The sequence below is a fragment of the Harpia harpyja genome, chromosome 13 (assembly GCF_026419915.1).
Source record: "Harpia harpyja isolate bHarHar1 chromosome 13, bHarHar1 primary haplotype, whole genome shotgun sequence".
Taxonomy (NCBI): Eukaryota; Metazoa; Chordata; class Aves; order Accipitriformes; family Accipitridae; genus Harpia; species Harpia harpyja.
In genome coordinates this window covers 41,214,950-41,228,145 of record NC_068952.1, presented here as the reverse complement: position 1 = coordinate 41,228,145, position 13,196 = coordinate 41,214,950, and the positions used below count along the sequence as shown (strand labels likewise).

At 67.5% G+C, this 13,196-nt stretch overlaps 2 protein-coding genes across 4 annotated transcripts; one reads left to right on the top strand and one right to left on the bottom strand.

Moving 5' to 3' along the window:
- Positions 1 to 891: 891 nt before the first annotated feature.
- Positions 892 to 9,816, top strand: LOC128150547 (collagen alpha-3(VI) chain-like). Of its 3 annotated transcripts, XM_052806810.1 has the most exons (32): positions 892 to 981; positions 1,817 to 1,966; positions 2,103 to 2,419; positions 2,517 to 2,595; positions 2,718 to 2,866; positions 2,943 to 3,038; positions 3,539 to 3,592; positions 3,702 to 3,773; positions 3,861 to 3,887; positions 4,143 to 4,187; positions 4,301 to 4,354; positions 4,445 to 4,507; positions 4,584 to 4,649; positions 4,797 to 4,859; positions 4,963 to 4,995; positions 5,092 to 5,154; positions 5,234 to 5,296; positions 5,429 to 5,491; positions 5,568 to 5,630; positions 5,783 to 5,833; positions 5,952 to 5,987; positions 6,102 to 6,164; positions 6,237 to 6,299; positions 6,442 to 6,477; positions 6,650 to 6,686; positions 6,921 to 7,420; positions 7,514 to 7,613; positions 7,691 to 8,344; positions 8,488 to 8,584; positions 8,746 to 8,993; positions 9,117 to 9,158; positions 9,353 to 9,816. In XM_052806810.1, exons 2-32 carry the CDS (start codon positions 1,891 to 1,893, stop codon positions 9,589 to 9,591), a joined length of 3,612 nt encoding a protein of 1,203 aa, XP_052662770.1. In that variant the 5' UTR covers positions 892 to 981; positions 1,817 to 1,890; the 3' UTR covers positions 9,592 to 9,816. The 3 variants fall into 3 exon arrangements, with proteins under 3 accessions (XP_052662770.1, XP_052662769.1, XP_052662771.1); XM_052806809.1 differs by having other exon boundaries at positions 3,861 to 4,187; XM_052806811.1 differs by lacking the exons at positions 892 to 981; positions 1,817 to 1,966; positions 2,103 to 2,419 and having other exon boundaries at positions 2,533 to 2,638; positions 3,861 to 4,187.
- A 1,233-nt stretch (positions 9,817 to 11,049) lies between these two features.
- LOC128149824 (pulmonary surfactant-associated protein C-like) lies at positions 11,050 to 12,572 on the bottom strand. The gene is made up of 6 exons (XM_052805276.1): positions 12,503 to 12,572; positions 11,900 to 12,223; positions 11,716 to 11,826; positions 11,525 to 11,635; positions 11,257 to 11,361; positions 11,050 to 11,144 (listed from the first exon to the last, which is right to left on the bottom strand). Exons 1-5 carry the CDS (start codon positions 12,542 to 12,544, stop codon positions 11,266 to 11,268), a joined length of 684 nt encoding a protein of 227 aa, XP_052661236.1. The 5' UTR covers positions 12,545 to 12,572; the 3' UTR covers positions 11,050 to 11,144; positions 11,257 to 11,265.
- Positions 12,573 to 13,196: the final 624 nt, after the last annotated feature.

Here is a 13,196-nt window from a genome sequence, read left to right as displayed (position 1 = left end):
GACCTCCCGCGTTCAGGGCCTGACTCGTTCCCACCAGGCACAGCAGATCGTGGGGAAATCTCCTTCGCGCCTTATCTCAGGCCGTTATTTTCCTCCCCCAACAGCAGATCATCTCAGGATGTGTTTTTGCTCATTAGCCCGGCATTGCAAAACCTACATGCAGTAAACCTTTCCCCTTCAAGCGAATAAATAAACCCCTGAAAACTGGTCTTGCTCTGCTTCCCCACACCGTCCCCAGCCCACACATTGCACGGTGCAGCCCGGGGATGGGAACGCGGGGAGCGACTGCCTAATTCATCTCCAACCTCTAGCTGGTCTCCCGAGAAAACAAACAGATCCCCCGTGAAAAACAAGCCGGGCTTTGAAATACTTTCCGTTTCCATCCCTCTGTTTTGCTTATGCTGGGAAGGATGTTTGAGGGCTGAGTCCCCGGATGATGTAAATCCATTATGTCAGGATCTGGCCGCTGGTTTCCACCCTGATATCGCCCCTTTCTCACGGAGCGCTCCGGGGGCCCGGGGCTCTCGGTGGAGGTTTTTCCCCACATCCCTCCCCGCACCAGTCTGGGTTTCCCGCGCTGGTGTTCGCTCCCTGGGACCCAACTCCCTTGCAGACGTAGTTTTCCAAGCACCACAATCTCCCTCGACCATCGATGGTCTGCCCCATAAGCTTCTTCTCGCACCTTCCCAGGAGGCGATGGGCGGTCGTGGGGTGCCGTGGTCCGTGCTCCACGGCGGGCAGCTGCCTGCTCCGGCAGGGCCAGCCCCACGGAGCCCGGGAGCCTCTTCCCTGGCTGCAAGGCAGCTCCCCCTGACGTGTCGGACATATGATGTTTTCTCGAGCCCTGGAATAAATAACCCCCCAAACGCACATCCTCCCACGCAGGCGGCCAGCTCCTGCAGCCCGCGGTCAGCTGCACCGTCCGGCACTGCCCGACTCTGCGTGCCGTGGATCCCCCGCACCGGCGAAGGCGCAGGAGAGGTAAGGGGGTTTCCTCTGTCCCCAAGCAGTCACTGTGGGGTTGTGGCGATGCCGCAAGTTCGGCTCCTACCGCAGTCTTTGGTCCCTCACTTCGCTCATTCCCGAAGGTCTGGGCTCCGGCCGCCTTCTCCCCTCTTGCTCCGGCCACGCGGTCGGGCCACGGGGTGGGTTGCGTCCCGCTCATCGGCAAAGCAGGCAGGTCACCCGGTGTGGCAGGACGGGCAGGCAGGGCTCCTGGTGCTGACCTCCGTGCATCGCTCTGTCCCTCCGCTCCCTGCCTGTGGAGCGACAGGGGGATGGCTGCTGCGCCAGCTCCCAAGGGCATCCCCAAAACCCTTGGAAAAGCTGCATCTCCGCTGCGTGCTGCCCGAAGTGCGGCCCTGAAGGCTGAGCTGGGAGGGCGGCAGGCTGCGCGGGCATCCTCGCAGCGCCGGGGGCAAAGCCCGTCCCAAAACCCTGCCAGGAGCGGTTCAGCTCCGTCAAGGAGCTCGGAACCCCCGTGTCCTGCCCCGCGTTGCCCCCGCGTCCTCCCCAGCTACCCTGCAGCTCACCAGGAGTGAGCGCTTGCAGCCCCGGGGGTGCAAAACACCCCAGCAAAACACACCCAGCGCTGTCTGCAAGCGGCCAAGCAGGTGGGCAGGATGAGGCCAGAGCTGGCTCGGCTCGGACAGCCGCAGTGGCCCCGGGCTGGGCTGCGCTCCATGGATGACCTGTCAAGCAGTGATGGATGGAGAGCCGGAGGCAGCTCTGGGCCCGCCGTCTCCCTAAGGCAGGTGCTCTGCTCTCGCCGCTGCCGGTTGCTGCTTGGCCGCAGCCCTGCCTTCACGCCTTGCAGCTGCCGGGCACGGGAGGTGCTGATTCCCTGCCGGCGACCGCGGTGTCCCACCGAGCCGTGCCACGCCGGGGGAAATGGGGCTGTGCGGGGTCTGCTTCCCTGCAGCTCTTCTCGTCCTCGCAGCTGCAGGGGTCCGGAGCCGGCAGGCGGGTGAGTGAGGACATCCCTGTGTCCGGGGAGGTATCCCACCGCGGGGCGCGCGCGTCCCCGTGGGAGATGCCGCGCTCCGGCCCGCTCAGCCAGGATCCCACGTAGCCCGGCTGGGTCTCCGTGCTCTGCCCCGCAGGACCGTGCACCCTCCACGTGCTGGTGGCCCTGGATGTCACCGACTACCAGCAATCCAACCTGCAGCCCTACCTGGAGCGGGTCCTGCGGGACCTGACCGCGCTGGACCACCTCACCTGCAGCCCGCTCAACCTGAGCCTCAGCCTGCAGAGCACACAGCGGGAAGGGGAAACCCTCTTCCAGGAGCGGCTGCGGGAGCCCTGGATGGACGTGCTGCAACGCCTGGCACGGGCGCACGCTTTCCAGCGCTCCTACCTCAACCAGCTCGCCCTGCAGAGCTTCCTCGGCACCCTGGCACGGCAGGCGGCTGATGCCAAGGTATGGCACCGGCACAGGCGTGCCCATCGCTCCCCGTGCGCTCCCACTCTTGGGGGCTGCTGTAGAGCACCGGACCCCCCCCCCCCTCCTTGCCCAGGTGCTACTGGTGTTCACGGACGGGCTGGACGATGATGCGGGGAAGATGAAGGAGGCGGCAACGTCGGCTTGGCTGCAAGGTGGGACGGTGACGGCTGCGTGGGGCTCGGATGGGTGAGCCCTGTGAGTGGGGAAAGCTGGCGGGGACCGGGGGGGGCCACCCGGCACAGTGTGACACCCCACAACGCCCCGTCCCCTCCAGACCAGGCTGACCTGCTGGTGACGGTGGCGGTGAACAACGTCACGGGGCTGGGGGACCTGCAGCAGATGGAGTTTGGGAGATGGCTGGCGAGCGGGCAGCACCTCACCGTGGACATGCCGGAGGTCGGCGGGCACGTGGCGCAGGAGCTGGTGAGGATGGGTTGTGGTGGGGCAGGCGGTGGGGGTCCCGCGGGCTCTGAGCGGGGTTGCCACCCTCTCCCCACAGCTGGCCCTGGCAGAACGGACGTGCTGCCAGATGTGTCCCTGCACCTGCGTGGGGCTGCCCGGTCCACGAGGCCCCGGCGGCCCCCACGGGGGGAAGGTAAGGGGCCGGGGGAGCGGGGGGATGCGGGAGGGGTGCCCAGTGCCGCAGACAGCCCGGAGCAGGGCTTAGACCTTTCCCTTCCCCATCAGAGGGGATGTTTCCCCAGGCCCCCCACCATGCCCGTAGGAGAGCAGTCCCACCATTCCCATCCCTCTCTACTGGGACAGATGGGTGGGCTCTGGGCCGTGCCCGCCTTGATGCTGCTGCCACGATGCCAAAGCGCTGAGCGAAGCAGGGGGAAACTGAGGCCCAGGGGAGGAGGGGGTCTCCCCACACTCCCCCAGGAGAATTGCACCCCTGTGCTGCATGCACAGCCCCGGATCCCTTTCCCAGGGCCGAGAGGAGCCCTGGGATCTCGGCTCAGCTCAAGCCCTTGCCCTGCTCAAGCCCTTCCTCCCCGAGCTGGGAAGGGAGCCCAGCCGCGCTGGCTCCCAGCCCAGGGTCCATCATGGGGCCGGGGGGTCACGGCTGCCGCTTCCAGGGTCTCTCTGTTCCAGGGGGTGACAGGCAGCAAGGGGCGTGCTGGAGACGAGGGCGAGCATGGACACAGCGTGAGTTGGCCGTGGGACCCCCAGGGGTAGGAGAGGGTGGCCCCGTGGGTAAGGGGACCCCCGTCACCGCGTTGCCTCTGATGGCCCCCCCCTCCCCTCCCGAGTGCAGGGGGAGCAGGGACCGCGAGGTCTCCACGGCAGCCGAGGGATGCAGGGATGCCCAGGACAGTATGGACAGAAGGTGAGGGGCTGTCCCAGCCCGGCGTGGCTCTGTCCCGCAGCGAGGGTGCCCACCGCTCCCCGGCTGCTCTCCTTTGTCTCTTTGCAGGGCTTCATGGGTCACCCCGGGGAGCAGGTACGTCCCTGCCTCGTGGTTTATCCTGCGGCTCCTGCGGGCATCGATGGTGGCCAAGGCCATGGACAGCTGGCAGCGGCAGGGAGACCTCGAGGACGGGCAGGGAAGAGAGGGATGCGGGGAGGGGAATGGGAGATGGTCATGGTGGAGGGGTGGGATGGCCTGGGGTGCTGCGGGAAATGGGGCAAAGCCAGGACCTGGCTATTGCACCCCATGCCGTATAACCTGGCACCAGACCGTGTCACCTCCTTGCAGGGACCTCCTGGAGAAGCCGGCTATGACGGTGTGGACGGGGAGCAGGTGAGCTGTGCAGCGGCACATTGCACCAGCCAGCCGGTGCAACCACCCCTCCATCCCGGCACAGACACCCAAGTGGGACCAGGCACGGGCACAGCCTCCTCTCTCCTCCCCAGGGTGAAGCGGGGACCCCCGGCCGCCCCGGAGAGAAGGGGTCCCGGGGGAGGCAGGTACGGCACTGCACGGCTGTGCCTCGGCGGAGCGCTGCCTCCTTCGCCCACCGCCTGGTTGCTAAATCCCTTTCTCCTGCCTTCACTTAGGGGCAGAAAGGTTCCCGGGGTGCCCGGGGGGAGAAGGGTCCCCCAGGCTCTTGCGGCGAGGTGGTGAGTAATGGGCTCGCAGCCCCGCGGCTCCATGGGGTGCTGGGAGGCTCGCTCAGCACCCATCTCTGCTCCCCAGGGGCCACCCGGGAGGACAAGCCCCGAGCCCGGCACCCCAGGGTGGAGAGGAGATGGGGGTCCCCAGGTAAGGTCTGGCAGGGGCCAGGACCATGCTCGGGGATGCCGGGTGGCAGCAGTGGAGCAGGCGGTCGGCAGGTCCCTTTTTGGGGATGAGATGTGCAGATAGGACAGCTAGGAGCTCTGCTTCCCTCTCAACGCCAATGATTTCCAGGGAGACCCCGGCCAGGATGGTCCCCCGGGGCCAGCGGGGCCCCCGGGTCCCCCTGCTCACCCGGTAGGTGCCGCGGGCAGGGGGGCACCGAGGTCCACGCCGGGTGCCCCAGTGCCACGTGCCCCTGTCGTGGGGACACGGCGGCTGATGGCATTTTCCTCCACAGACCTCGTGCCAGAAAGGGCAGCAGGGAGTGCAGGTAGGGCTGGCCGAGCCCAGGGATGCGGGGGTCCGTCTGTCCTGGGGACCGAGGGCATCTTCCCGCTGGAGCCTGAGCCATCCTGCCTCCCCGCAGGGCAAGAAGGGGAACCGTGGCAGCCCCGGCCCCGAGGGACAGAAGGGCTACGGAGGTGCCCAGGTAAGGCCAGGGCAGACCCCGCTGGCACCGGGACCCCCAGGTGGGCATCGCCGCTGCCCCCTCCATTCTCCCTTCACAGGGGCTGCCGGGGCTGCGGGGGACGAACGGTGTCACCGGTCACCCGGGGCGCAGAGGACTTCAGGTGCCATCCCCCTCCCAGTGCTGGGGTCCTTGGTGGGTGCTGGTGGCCACCCCAAGCTGGTGGCCGTGCCAGTGGGTGCCCAACCCACAGGTGCTCCCCAGCATCCTCGATCCGCCTTTGCCTTTCACCTAGGGTCTGCCCGGAGCCGAGGGCTCCCAGGGAGCAGCCGGACCAGCTGGTCCCAAAGGGGACAAGGTGAGGGATACCACGGCACGGCATTTCACCGCGTCCCCTGTGCACCCCCAGCCTGCAGCCCTGCTTTCTCTTCCAGGGGCAGGCAGGAGACAAGGGCAAGAAGGGGAGTGTGGGACCGCGGGGACCCAAAGGCACCCTGGTAAGGCTGTGTCCCTCGGGGCCGTGGCATCCTCCCCAGGGGCACTGCAGCGGTGGAAGGCATGGAAAAGCCGTGGCCAAAGAAGCTTTGGGAAGAGGGATGTTTTGGTAGGTCCTACAATAATCTGCTTTGGGATTTTTCTCCCCTCCCAGGGTGAGAACGGGTGTGACCGGAGAGGTGCTCCAGGGAGGAAGGGTGACAAGGTACCGGCAGCGCGGAGCAGGGATGGAGGCGGGTGGGATGAGCGTGGGGCAGAGCTCCGTCCCTGCCCGTGGGGCTGCCGGGGGTCCCGACCCCGCTCACGTGTGATGCTTCCCCCAGGGCGCTCGGGGCCTGCCGGGATACCCCGGGGCTCAGGTGAGTGCGTGGGGGGGCCAGGAGGGGACATGGGGACCTGACCAGGGCCGGCCAGTCCACGCTGTGGGCTGCTGGTAAGGACACGGTCGGCTTCCTCCGAGTGTCGCCCCCCAGGGTGATGGGGGTGAGAGAGGATCCCCGGGGGACAAGGGTGCACGAGGGCTGCCCGGGCGCAGGGTGAGTATGGTGCAGCCCCCTCCCCGTTCCCCCCTGCCGTGCCCACCCGCTCAACTCCTCGGGGTTTTCCAGGGCGATCCCGGGAGCAGAGGAGAAGCAGGCAGCCGCGGCAGTGCGGGACCTCCGGGAGAGATGGTGACTCCCTGCAAATTCCCTTTTTCCTACCACATTTCTGCAACCATCCCGTGTCGTGCAAAGAGCGGGGAAGCCCCGGTGCTCGGGGACGTGTTCCCTGTTCATATTTCCTCTTTATTTCTCTCCTCTCCTGCTGCTCCAGGGCCCAAAGGGCTCGCCAGGCATTCCCCCCTCCACGGTACGGGATGCTGGCGTAGGGCCGGCTGGGGACGGGGACCCAGCCTCGAGGGGTGTCCTCGGGGGACAGAGAGGAGCTCGGTGGCCGCCTGGCCCCAGCAAGCCTTGCTGGGTTTGCTGGGAAGAGCTGGGTGGGAGAGCTGGGACTGACAACGCTTTGTGCATCCCTCCAGCCTTGCGAGCTCAAGGCTTTCATCCGCCGGAGCTGCGGTGAGAGCCTGGGATAGCTAGCGGCGGGGATGGCAAGGAGGGGATGGGGGCCGGCTCGGTGCGGGGGACCAGGGCAGAGGGGACAGAGGGACGGCTGGATGACGGGGGCACAGCCGATGGATGTGTGCCTGGAGGAAGGCAGCAGTGGACGGGTGGGCACGGCTCCCACGAGGACAAGGTGTCCCGGGGGGGAGCTTTTCCAGCAGCCCCTGAGATGCCACCATCCCCTCGCAGTCACCACCTCGCCCTCCTGCCCGCTTTTCCCCACCGAGCTGGTTCTGGTGCTGGAAACCTCATCCACCGTATCGCCAGCCCTCTTCTCCCGCATGAAGGAGCTGCTGGCCCTGCTGCTCCGGGACCTGCAGATCTCCCCGTTGGGCTGCCCGGCGGGGGCCAGGGTGGCCGTGCTGGCCTACGCGGCCACCCCTACCTACCTGCTGCGTGCCGGGGAGATGGGGAGCAGGACCGCGCTGCTGGACCGCCTCCGCCGCCTCTCGCCCACCCGTTCCTCCCGGCGCGGCCGCCTGGCCACCGCCATGCGTTTCGTGGGGCACCACGTGCTCAAAAGGGTCCGGCCGGCCACCCTGGGCAGGAAAGTGGTCCTCTTCGTCACCAGCGGCCGAAACCAGCACCTGGAGGGCATCGGGGAGGTTGCTCTGCAGTACGAAGCCCTGGGCATCGTGCCGGCAGTGCTCACCTTCAGCCCGCTGCCAGAGGTGGTGCGGGCTTTCCAGGTGAGCCTCGGGGCTGGTGGCTGCTCCCCCTGGTCCCTTATCTCCCCCCCCCCCCAGCCCTCACCCCTCACCCCGGCTCTGCCTCGCCCCCAGGTTAACAGCCTCTTCCGAGTGGTCCAGCTCTCGGCGGCGGAGCCGGCTGGCGATGCGGCGGTGCTGCAGGATGCGGTGCTGCCCTGCATCCTCTGCTTCGGTAGGCAGCCCCAGGGCTGCACTGGGGATGGGTGCCGGCCGGCTCCGGGGCTCAGCCTCCATCTCTTCCCATCGCAGATCTCTGCCGCCCCGAGAGCTGCACCGCAGCCGTGCCGTCCCCTGACCCGCTGGACGTGGACTTGGCCTTGGTGGTGGACAACGCAGCCCCAGGGATGCTGGCGGAGAGGCTGGAGGCTGTCGGCGAGCTCTTCCACCATCTCCTGGAGCACCTGCAGCTCACGGGGCCGGATCTGGTGCAGCGTGGCACCCGCATCGCCCTGGTGCTGACGGGACCCTCCACTCCCGGGCAGGGTTTGGCCGAGGTCCCCTTCGGGCTGCCCGGCTCCGGGGAGCAGCTCCGGGAGCGTCTCCACCTCGCCTTGGTGCCCAGGCCGGCTGCGGCATCCGCCAGCGGCGCGGTGGTGTGGACCCTCCGGCACGTCTTCCCGCAGAGCTCCGGCGACCGGCTCCGCGTCCTCTTCGTGGTGGGGACGGGGGCCGCGTTGTTGTGGGACGGGGAGGCACGGCGGGCGCTGGCCCCCTTTGCCCCGTGTGAGGATTTTGGCATCTTGGTGCTCTCCCTGGGGCGAGCCGGGACAGAGCAGCCGGAGGCGGCTGTGCCGGAGGCGCTGCCGGCGTGGCGGTACCATTCCCTGCGCCTGGGCTCGGTCCACCCACCCGAGATGGGGTACGCGGAGAGGACGGCGCTGGGCTTCCTCAGGAGGCTGCGGGGTGAGCGGGGTGGGGAGGTCTTGGGGGGCTGGAGCATCTCTGCGTGCCGTTCCCGGCTGCTCCGGGAGCAGGCGGCTTCAATCCCCCCAAAACCTCCTTGCCTGCACCTCTGTCACGCCTCCGCTATCGCTTCTGCTCCGCAGCGGAGAGCAGCCAGCGCCCCGGCACCCCGGGGTGCCCCCAGGAGGTGCCCCCCGCCGGCACCAGGACGGGCAAGCCCCCCCCAGGGACCCCTGCGCAGTGAGTGAGCGGCACCGGGACCATCCCCTGCTTGTGCATCCCTCGGTGCCCCGTGATACGAGTTGGGGGGCTAGGGGGGTTGCACCTCCTCTTCCCAGAGAGGGGGTCCTCCGTCCCCCAGCACATACTAGGGGGGGGTTTGCTCTGATTTCCCCTCCCAGGACCCCCGAGGTCCCCACTGGGATGCCCACGGCACCCACCGGCCCCGGTAAGGGCCGGAGGGCTGCGGCCGTTCCCGGACCGTGCACCCTGGACAAGGACCCCGGCAGCGCCTGCACCCAGTTCTCCGTGATGTGGTACCACCGGTGGGAGACGGGGTCCTGCGAGCGCTTCTGGTATGGGGGCTGCGGGGGCAATGCCAACCGCTTCGGCAGCGAGCAGGACTGCATCCGCGCCTGCGTGGACCTGGGTAGGCGAGGGCGGGCAGGGGACGGGGGGGGACAGGACCATGGGGGTGCCCCCAGCCCGAGCAGGGGGCACGGTTGAGGTTTCGGTGCCACCGCTCGGCTGATGCCGTGACCGTCCCGGGCAGGTCCTGATGAAGCCGGCGTGGGCGAGAGCAACGTGACGCAGGGTGAGGAGCGTGGGGGGGGGGGGGGTTAAAGGGGGTGTCCTTGTGGTGGGTGACTCGTGAGCAGAGAGCAGGCAGGGAAGCAGGCAGGGCTGCCAGCTCATGCACCGGCTGGCTCGTGGGGTGCATTTCCCGGCACGCAATCGTGCCGGGTGCTCTGGCCCTGCCGTAAGGGTGCTGTGCCGCCCGCCTTGCAGCTGCCTGCCTGGAGGTGAGGGACCCGGGACCCTGCCACTCCTTCTCGCCCAAGTGGTTCTTCGAGGGTCACCAACCCGGCCGCTGCTCGCTCTTCTGGTACGGGGGCTGCGGCGGCAGCCGCAATCGCTTCGAGAGCCGGGAGCAGTGCGAAGCCGCCTGCCTGTCCCCAGGCAAGGTGAACCCCCCGGCCCCCCACCCCGTCAACGCCTCTGCCTGCACCTCTGCGCCCGGCTGCTAGGGCTGACAGCCCCCTTATCGGGGTTTGGGGTGCCTCCGGTCCCCCCCCCTCCGGGATGCAGCACCCGGAGGCGCAGCGCTCGTCCTCTGCAAACCTCGCCTGCCCCTGCCTGCGCAGGCTCGAGAAACGAGGACACTTGAATTATTGCACAAGGACCTCGAGGTCCTGCCAAGTTTCTGACAGCTCATCTTCAGCTGCTCCATCACTGGGGGGGGGGGGGGAAGGCTGAGCCGGTGGCGGGGGTGCTGAGCCCTTGCAAAACTCTGCACACCCTTTGCCATCCGCTGCTCCGGGTGAATCCTGGTGCCCAGGGCTGGCCGGTCAGCCCGGGAGCCTTTCAAATAAAAACCACACCACGGTTTGTGCTCGCCGGTGCAGCTGAGCTGGGGGTGGGCGAGGGTTTTGGGGAGGGGGGGGTGCCCCAGAGCCGCAGGAGGCCCTGGATGGGAGCCCCGCATCCCAGCCAGCCGCAGCTGCGCTCTCCCTGCGGGGAGAAGCTTCCCTGGCTGCCAAGAGTGGGGAGCGGGGGCCAGATCCAGGCGTGGGGGTGGTGGGGTGCTCATGGCCCCCACCCCGGGATGGCCGCGGTGCCGGTGGGAGGCAGCTGCGCTGCTGGCGGGCTCCTGTCCCCGGGGGGGGCTGCGGCTGCGCTGCTCCACGCTCCCCCCACTCTGCACTGGATGCTTGGCCCTGGGGCCAGCATCCCGGTCCTAATAACGCCTGATCCTAATAACACCAGCATCCCAATCCTAATAACGCCTGATCCTAATAACACCAGCATCCCGGTCCTAATAATGCCAGTCCTCGGGCAGTGTCTGGTGGCCGTGGCCGCCTTCGACATGGGCTGTTGCCAGGAATAGCTCCGAGACCTGATTCTTCCCCTTATCCTTTATTCGGTTCTGCAGAGCGGGAGAGGACAGATACATTTTTCAGGACAGCCTTGCCTCTGGCAGGGCTGGCAGGAGGAGCAGACAGCTCAGGTCAGTCCCGTGCCTCGGTGCCGAGCGATGCTCGGGGGGTGCCCCCCCGTGAGCCCCCAGGCTGTGGCCGCATCAGAAATTCACCTAAATTCTGCTCAGAGCCCCTAAATGCATTTTTAAGGCAAAGGAAGCCGGGAGCTGCCGGTAGCCAGGCGAGTAGGGAGCGAAGAACTGGAACGGAGAATTTTGTTTCTTTAAATGTCATGTTTTTTTAAGCTCATTTTTGCACTTGGGTTTGGCGAAGCTGGGAAGACTTAAGTGACAAACCAGCTGTCCCCCGGCACAGCGCGGCGCTCGCCCAAGCAGCCACCCACCCACCGCCTCCGGCCCCCCCAAGCACCGCAGTTGCAGCAGGGATGCGGTGCTGCACGGCGAAGCGGAGCCCCCCGCGTCCCTCCAACGCCAACCCCCTGACGCCACAACCTCCTGCTCAGCCCCGTGGCATCGCGTGGGCCCCGGCACCTCCCGAAATTGGGGTGGGTGAGGGGTTGCCGGCGGGGGCAGCTGCAGAGGTGTCGGTGATGCTCCTGGAGGGACGGAGGGGCTGCGGCAACGCCGTGTCCGTTGAGGATGCTGCAAGGCAAACCTGGCACCGTGAGGGTGCTGCTGGGTGGGTGGGGGTCCCCCAGTCCTCCCTGCCAGCCCCCTGCCCACCGCTGCGGGCAGCGGGACCCTTCGCACTCACCCAGCAAGGCTAAGCCCAGTAGACAGGGACGATGCTGCAGAGGATGCTCGCTGTGGTGCCCAGGAGGAAGCGATCAGCCAGGGGCATGGCGAGCCTTTTCTCAGCCTGGCGATGGGAGAGAAGAAAAAACGAGGCAGGAGCAGCGTGATGCTGCACCCCAATTCTTCATCGGGGGGGTTGCATGAGGCACGGTGCCCGGGGCATTGCCATGTGCCCCCCATGCCCCATCCTGCCCCAGCCGGTGCCGAGCGGGGTGGCCGGCGCTCACCTGCTGGCGCTGGAAGGTCTTGGCGATGGTGTCCAGCCCCGGGATGTTGTCCTTGTCCACGCGGGTGACATAGCAGGCATGGTCGAGCCGGGATCTGTAGCTCACCAGCAGCTGTTTGCAAACAGACCCGCATCAGCTCGGTCCCGTCACCCCTTCCCCGTCCCCCCGGCCGCGCAGGGCTCCCCGCTTACGTTCTTGTAATCATAAACGACCATGGCCCAGTTTCCATCTCCAACGTCCAGGTAGAAAGTGGCCGCATCCTCTCCCCAGGCCGGTTCTCTCCACAGCCCCATCCGCAGGACCTGGGGGGGGAATGGGGGGAGCTCACCTCCTGCGCCAGCTCCTTCCCGGGGGGTGATGGGGGTCCCTACTTACGGCGTCGGCGTGCTGCTGGTCCACATGCAGCCACATCAGCAGGGCGCCGGCGATGATGACCACCAGCAGGACCACCACCACCACCACGATGAGGAGGCACTTGAGGTGGTGGCAGCTGAGGAGCTTGCGGGGCAGGTAGCAGAGCAGGCGAGGTACGAAGCAGAGGGACCGCTTGATGCAGGCGCAGCCGGGACAGCCGGGACATTTGGGGCATTTGCAGCACCGGGGCATGCAGCATCGGGCGCATTTGGAGCAGCAAACGGCACAGGGCCAGCAGCAGCAGCCCGGCTTGCAGCATCCCTGGGAGCAACACTTCTCCGGGTCCTATAGGCATGGGAAAGGAGGAAAGCCGGGGTGAGGGGGAAGGAGATGAGAGCTGGGGGATGCGGGTGGGCCGGGGATGGGTTTGCCCCGGGGAGCAGCTCCCATCCCGCTGCCCCTGGGCTCTGGGGATGCAGCATCCCGCAGGCTCTTCCTCCATCCAACGCGCACCGGTGCCTCGCTGGGATAAACCGGGCAAAGCCCTGTGCCGAGCATCTCTGCTGGGCACAGGGATGCTCCCAGCGTGACCGTGCCACCCTGCTGCTGGTTGCAGAGACTCACCAGTGGCTCTTCAACCACCACCTGCTTCATGCTGCTCTCCATGGCTGCCGCCTCCTCCTCCTCCTCCTCCTCCTCCCAGCCCAGGCTGCCCCACAGCAGCCGGGGCAGAGGGTTTTATACCAGGACACAGGGGTGGGGAACGGGGTGGCCCCTGTGAATGGGCTCGTGGCCCTGGTGTGCAATCGGGCTTTGGCATGCCACCCACTTCACTTGTGTTTGCCGACCGCCTTCCCCGGGGCTGGGTTCCCCTGGGAACCCGCTGGTCAAGAGGCTCTGAGGGCACTTGTCCCCGAGCACGAGGGGTCTCTCTGCTGCCCTTGGAGCGAGGTGTTGGGGCCAAAGCAAACCCTCCTGCGTGGGTTAGAGCTGCTCCCCAGGGTGGAGCATCCGGCGATGGCCGCGGCCAAGGCGAGACCCGGCTCGGTGCCCGTGACCCTTCTCCAGCTCGGGCACCTGGAGCTGCTCGAGGTGGGCAAAGTGCAAACGGGACATCAAAGCTTTCCCACAAACCGCAAGCGGGGTCACCACGGCGTGGGGACATGTCCCCGGACCGTGGCCAGGCTGGGTGCTCCGTAACCTCGGTCCCGAGGATGCTCGGGCAGCACGGGCGCTCGCGTCGCCGGTGCTGGGGCTTTCGGGGCTGCCCGCGGTGCGGCTTTGCTCTGGGCGAGGGGGGGTCCCAGCTCTGGTGTGT

Bases quoted from the DNA above. Each gene is read 5' to 3' on its own strand.
- LOC128150547 (XM_052806809.1), top strand. From the start codon at position 1,891: ATGGGGCTGTGCGGGGTCTGCTTCCCTGCAGCTCTTCTCGTCCTCGCA. The intron at 2,867-2,942 runs GTGAGGATGGGT...CTCTCCCCACAG, and splicing joins GGCACGTGGCGCAGGAGCTG to CTGGCCCTGGCAGAACGGAC. The intron at 4,860-4,962 runs GTAGGTGCCGCG...TTTCCTCCACAG, and splicing joins CGGGTCCCCCTGCTCACCCG to ACCTCGTGCCAGAAAGGGCA.
- LOC128149824 (XM_052805276.1), bottom strand. From the start codon at position 12,544: ATGGAGAGCAGCATGAAGCAGGTGGTGGTTGAAGAGCCACTG. The intron at 12,224-12,502 runs GTGAGTCTCTGC...CCATGCCTATAG, and splicing joins TGGTGGTTGAAGAGCCACTG to GACCCGGAGAAGTGTTGCTC. The intron at 11,636-11,715 runs GTAAGCGGGGAG...GTTTGCAAACAG, and splicing joins TCGTTTATGATTACAAGAAC to CTGCTGGTGAGCTACAGATC.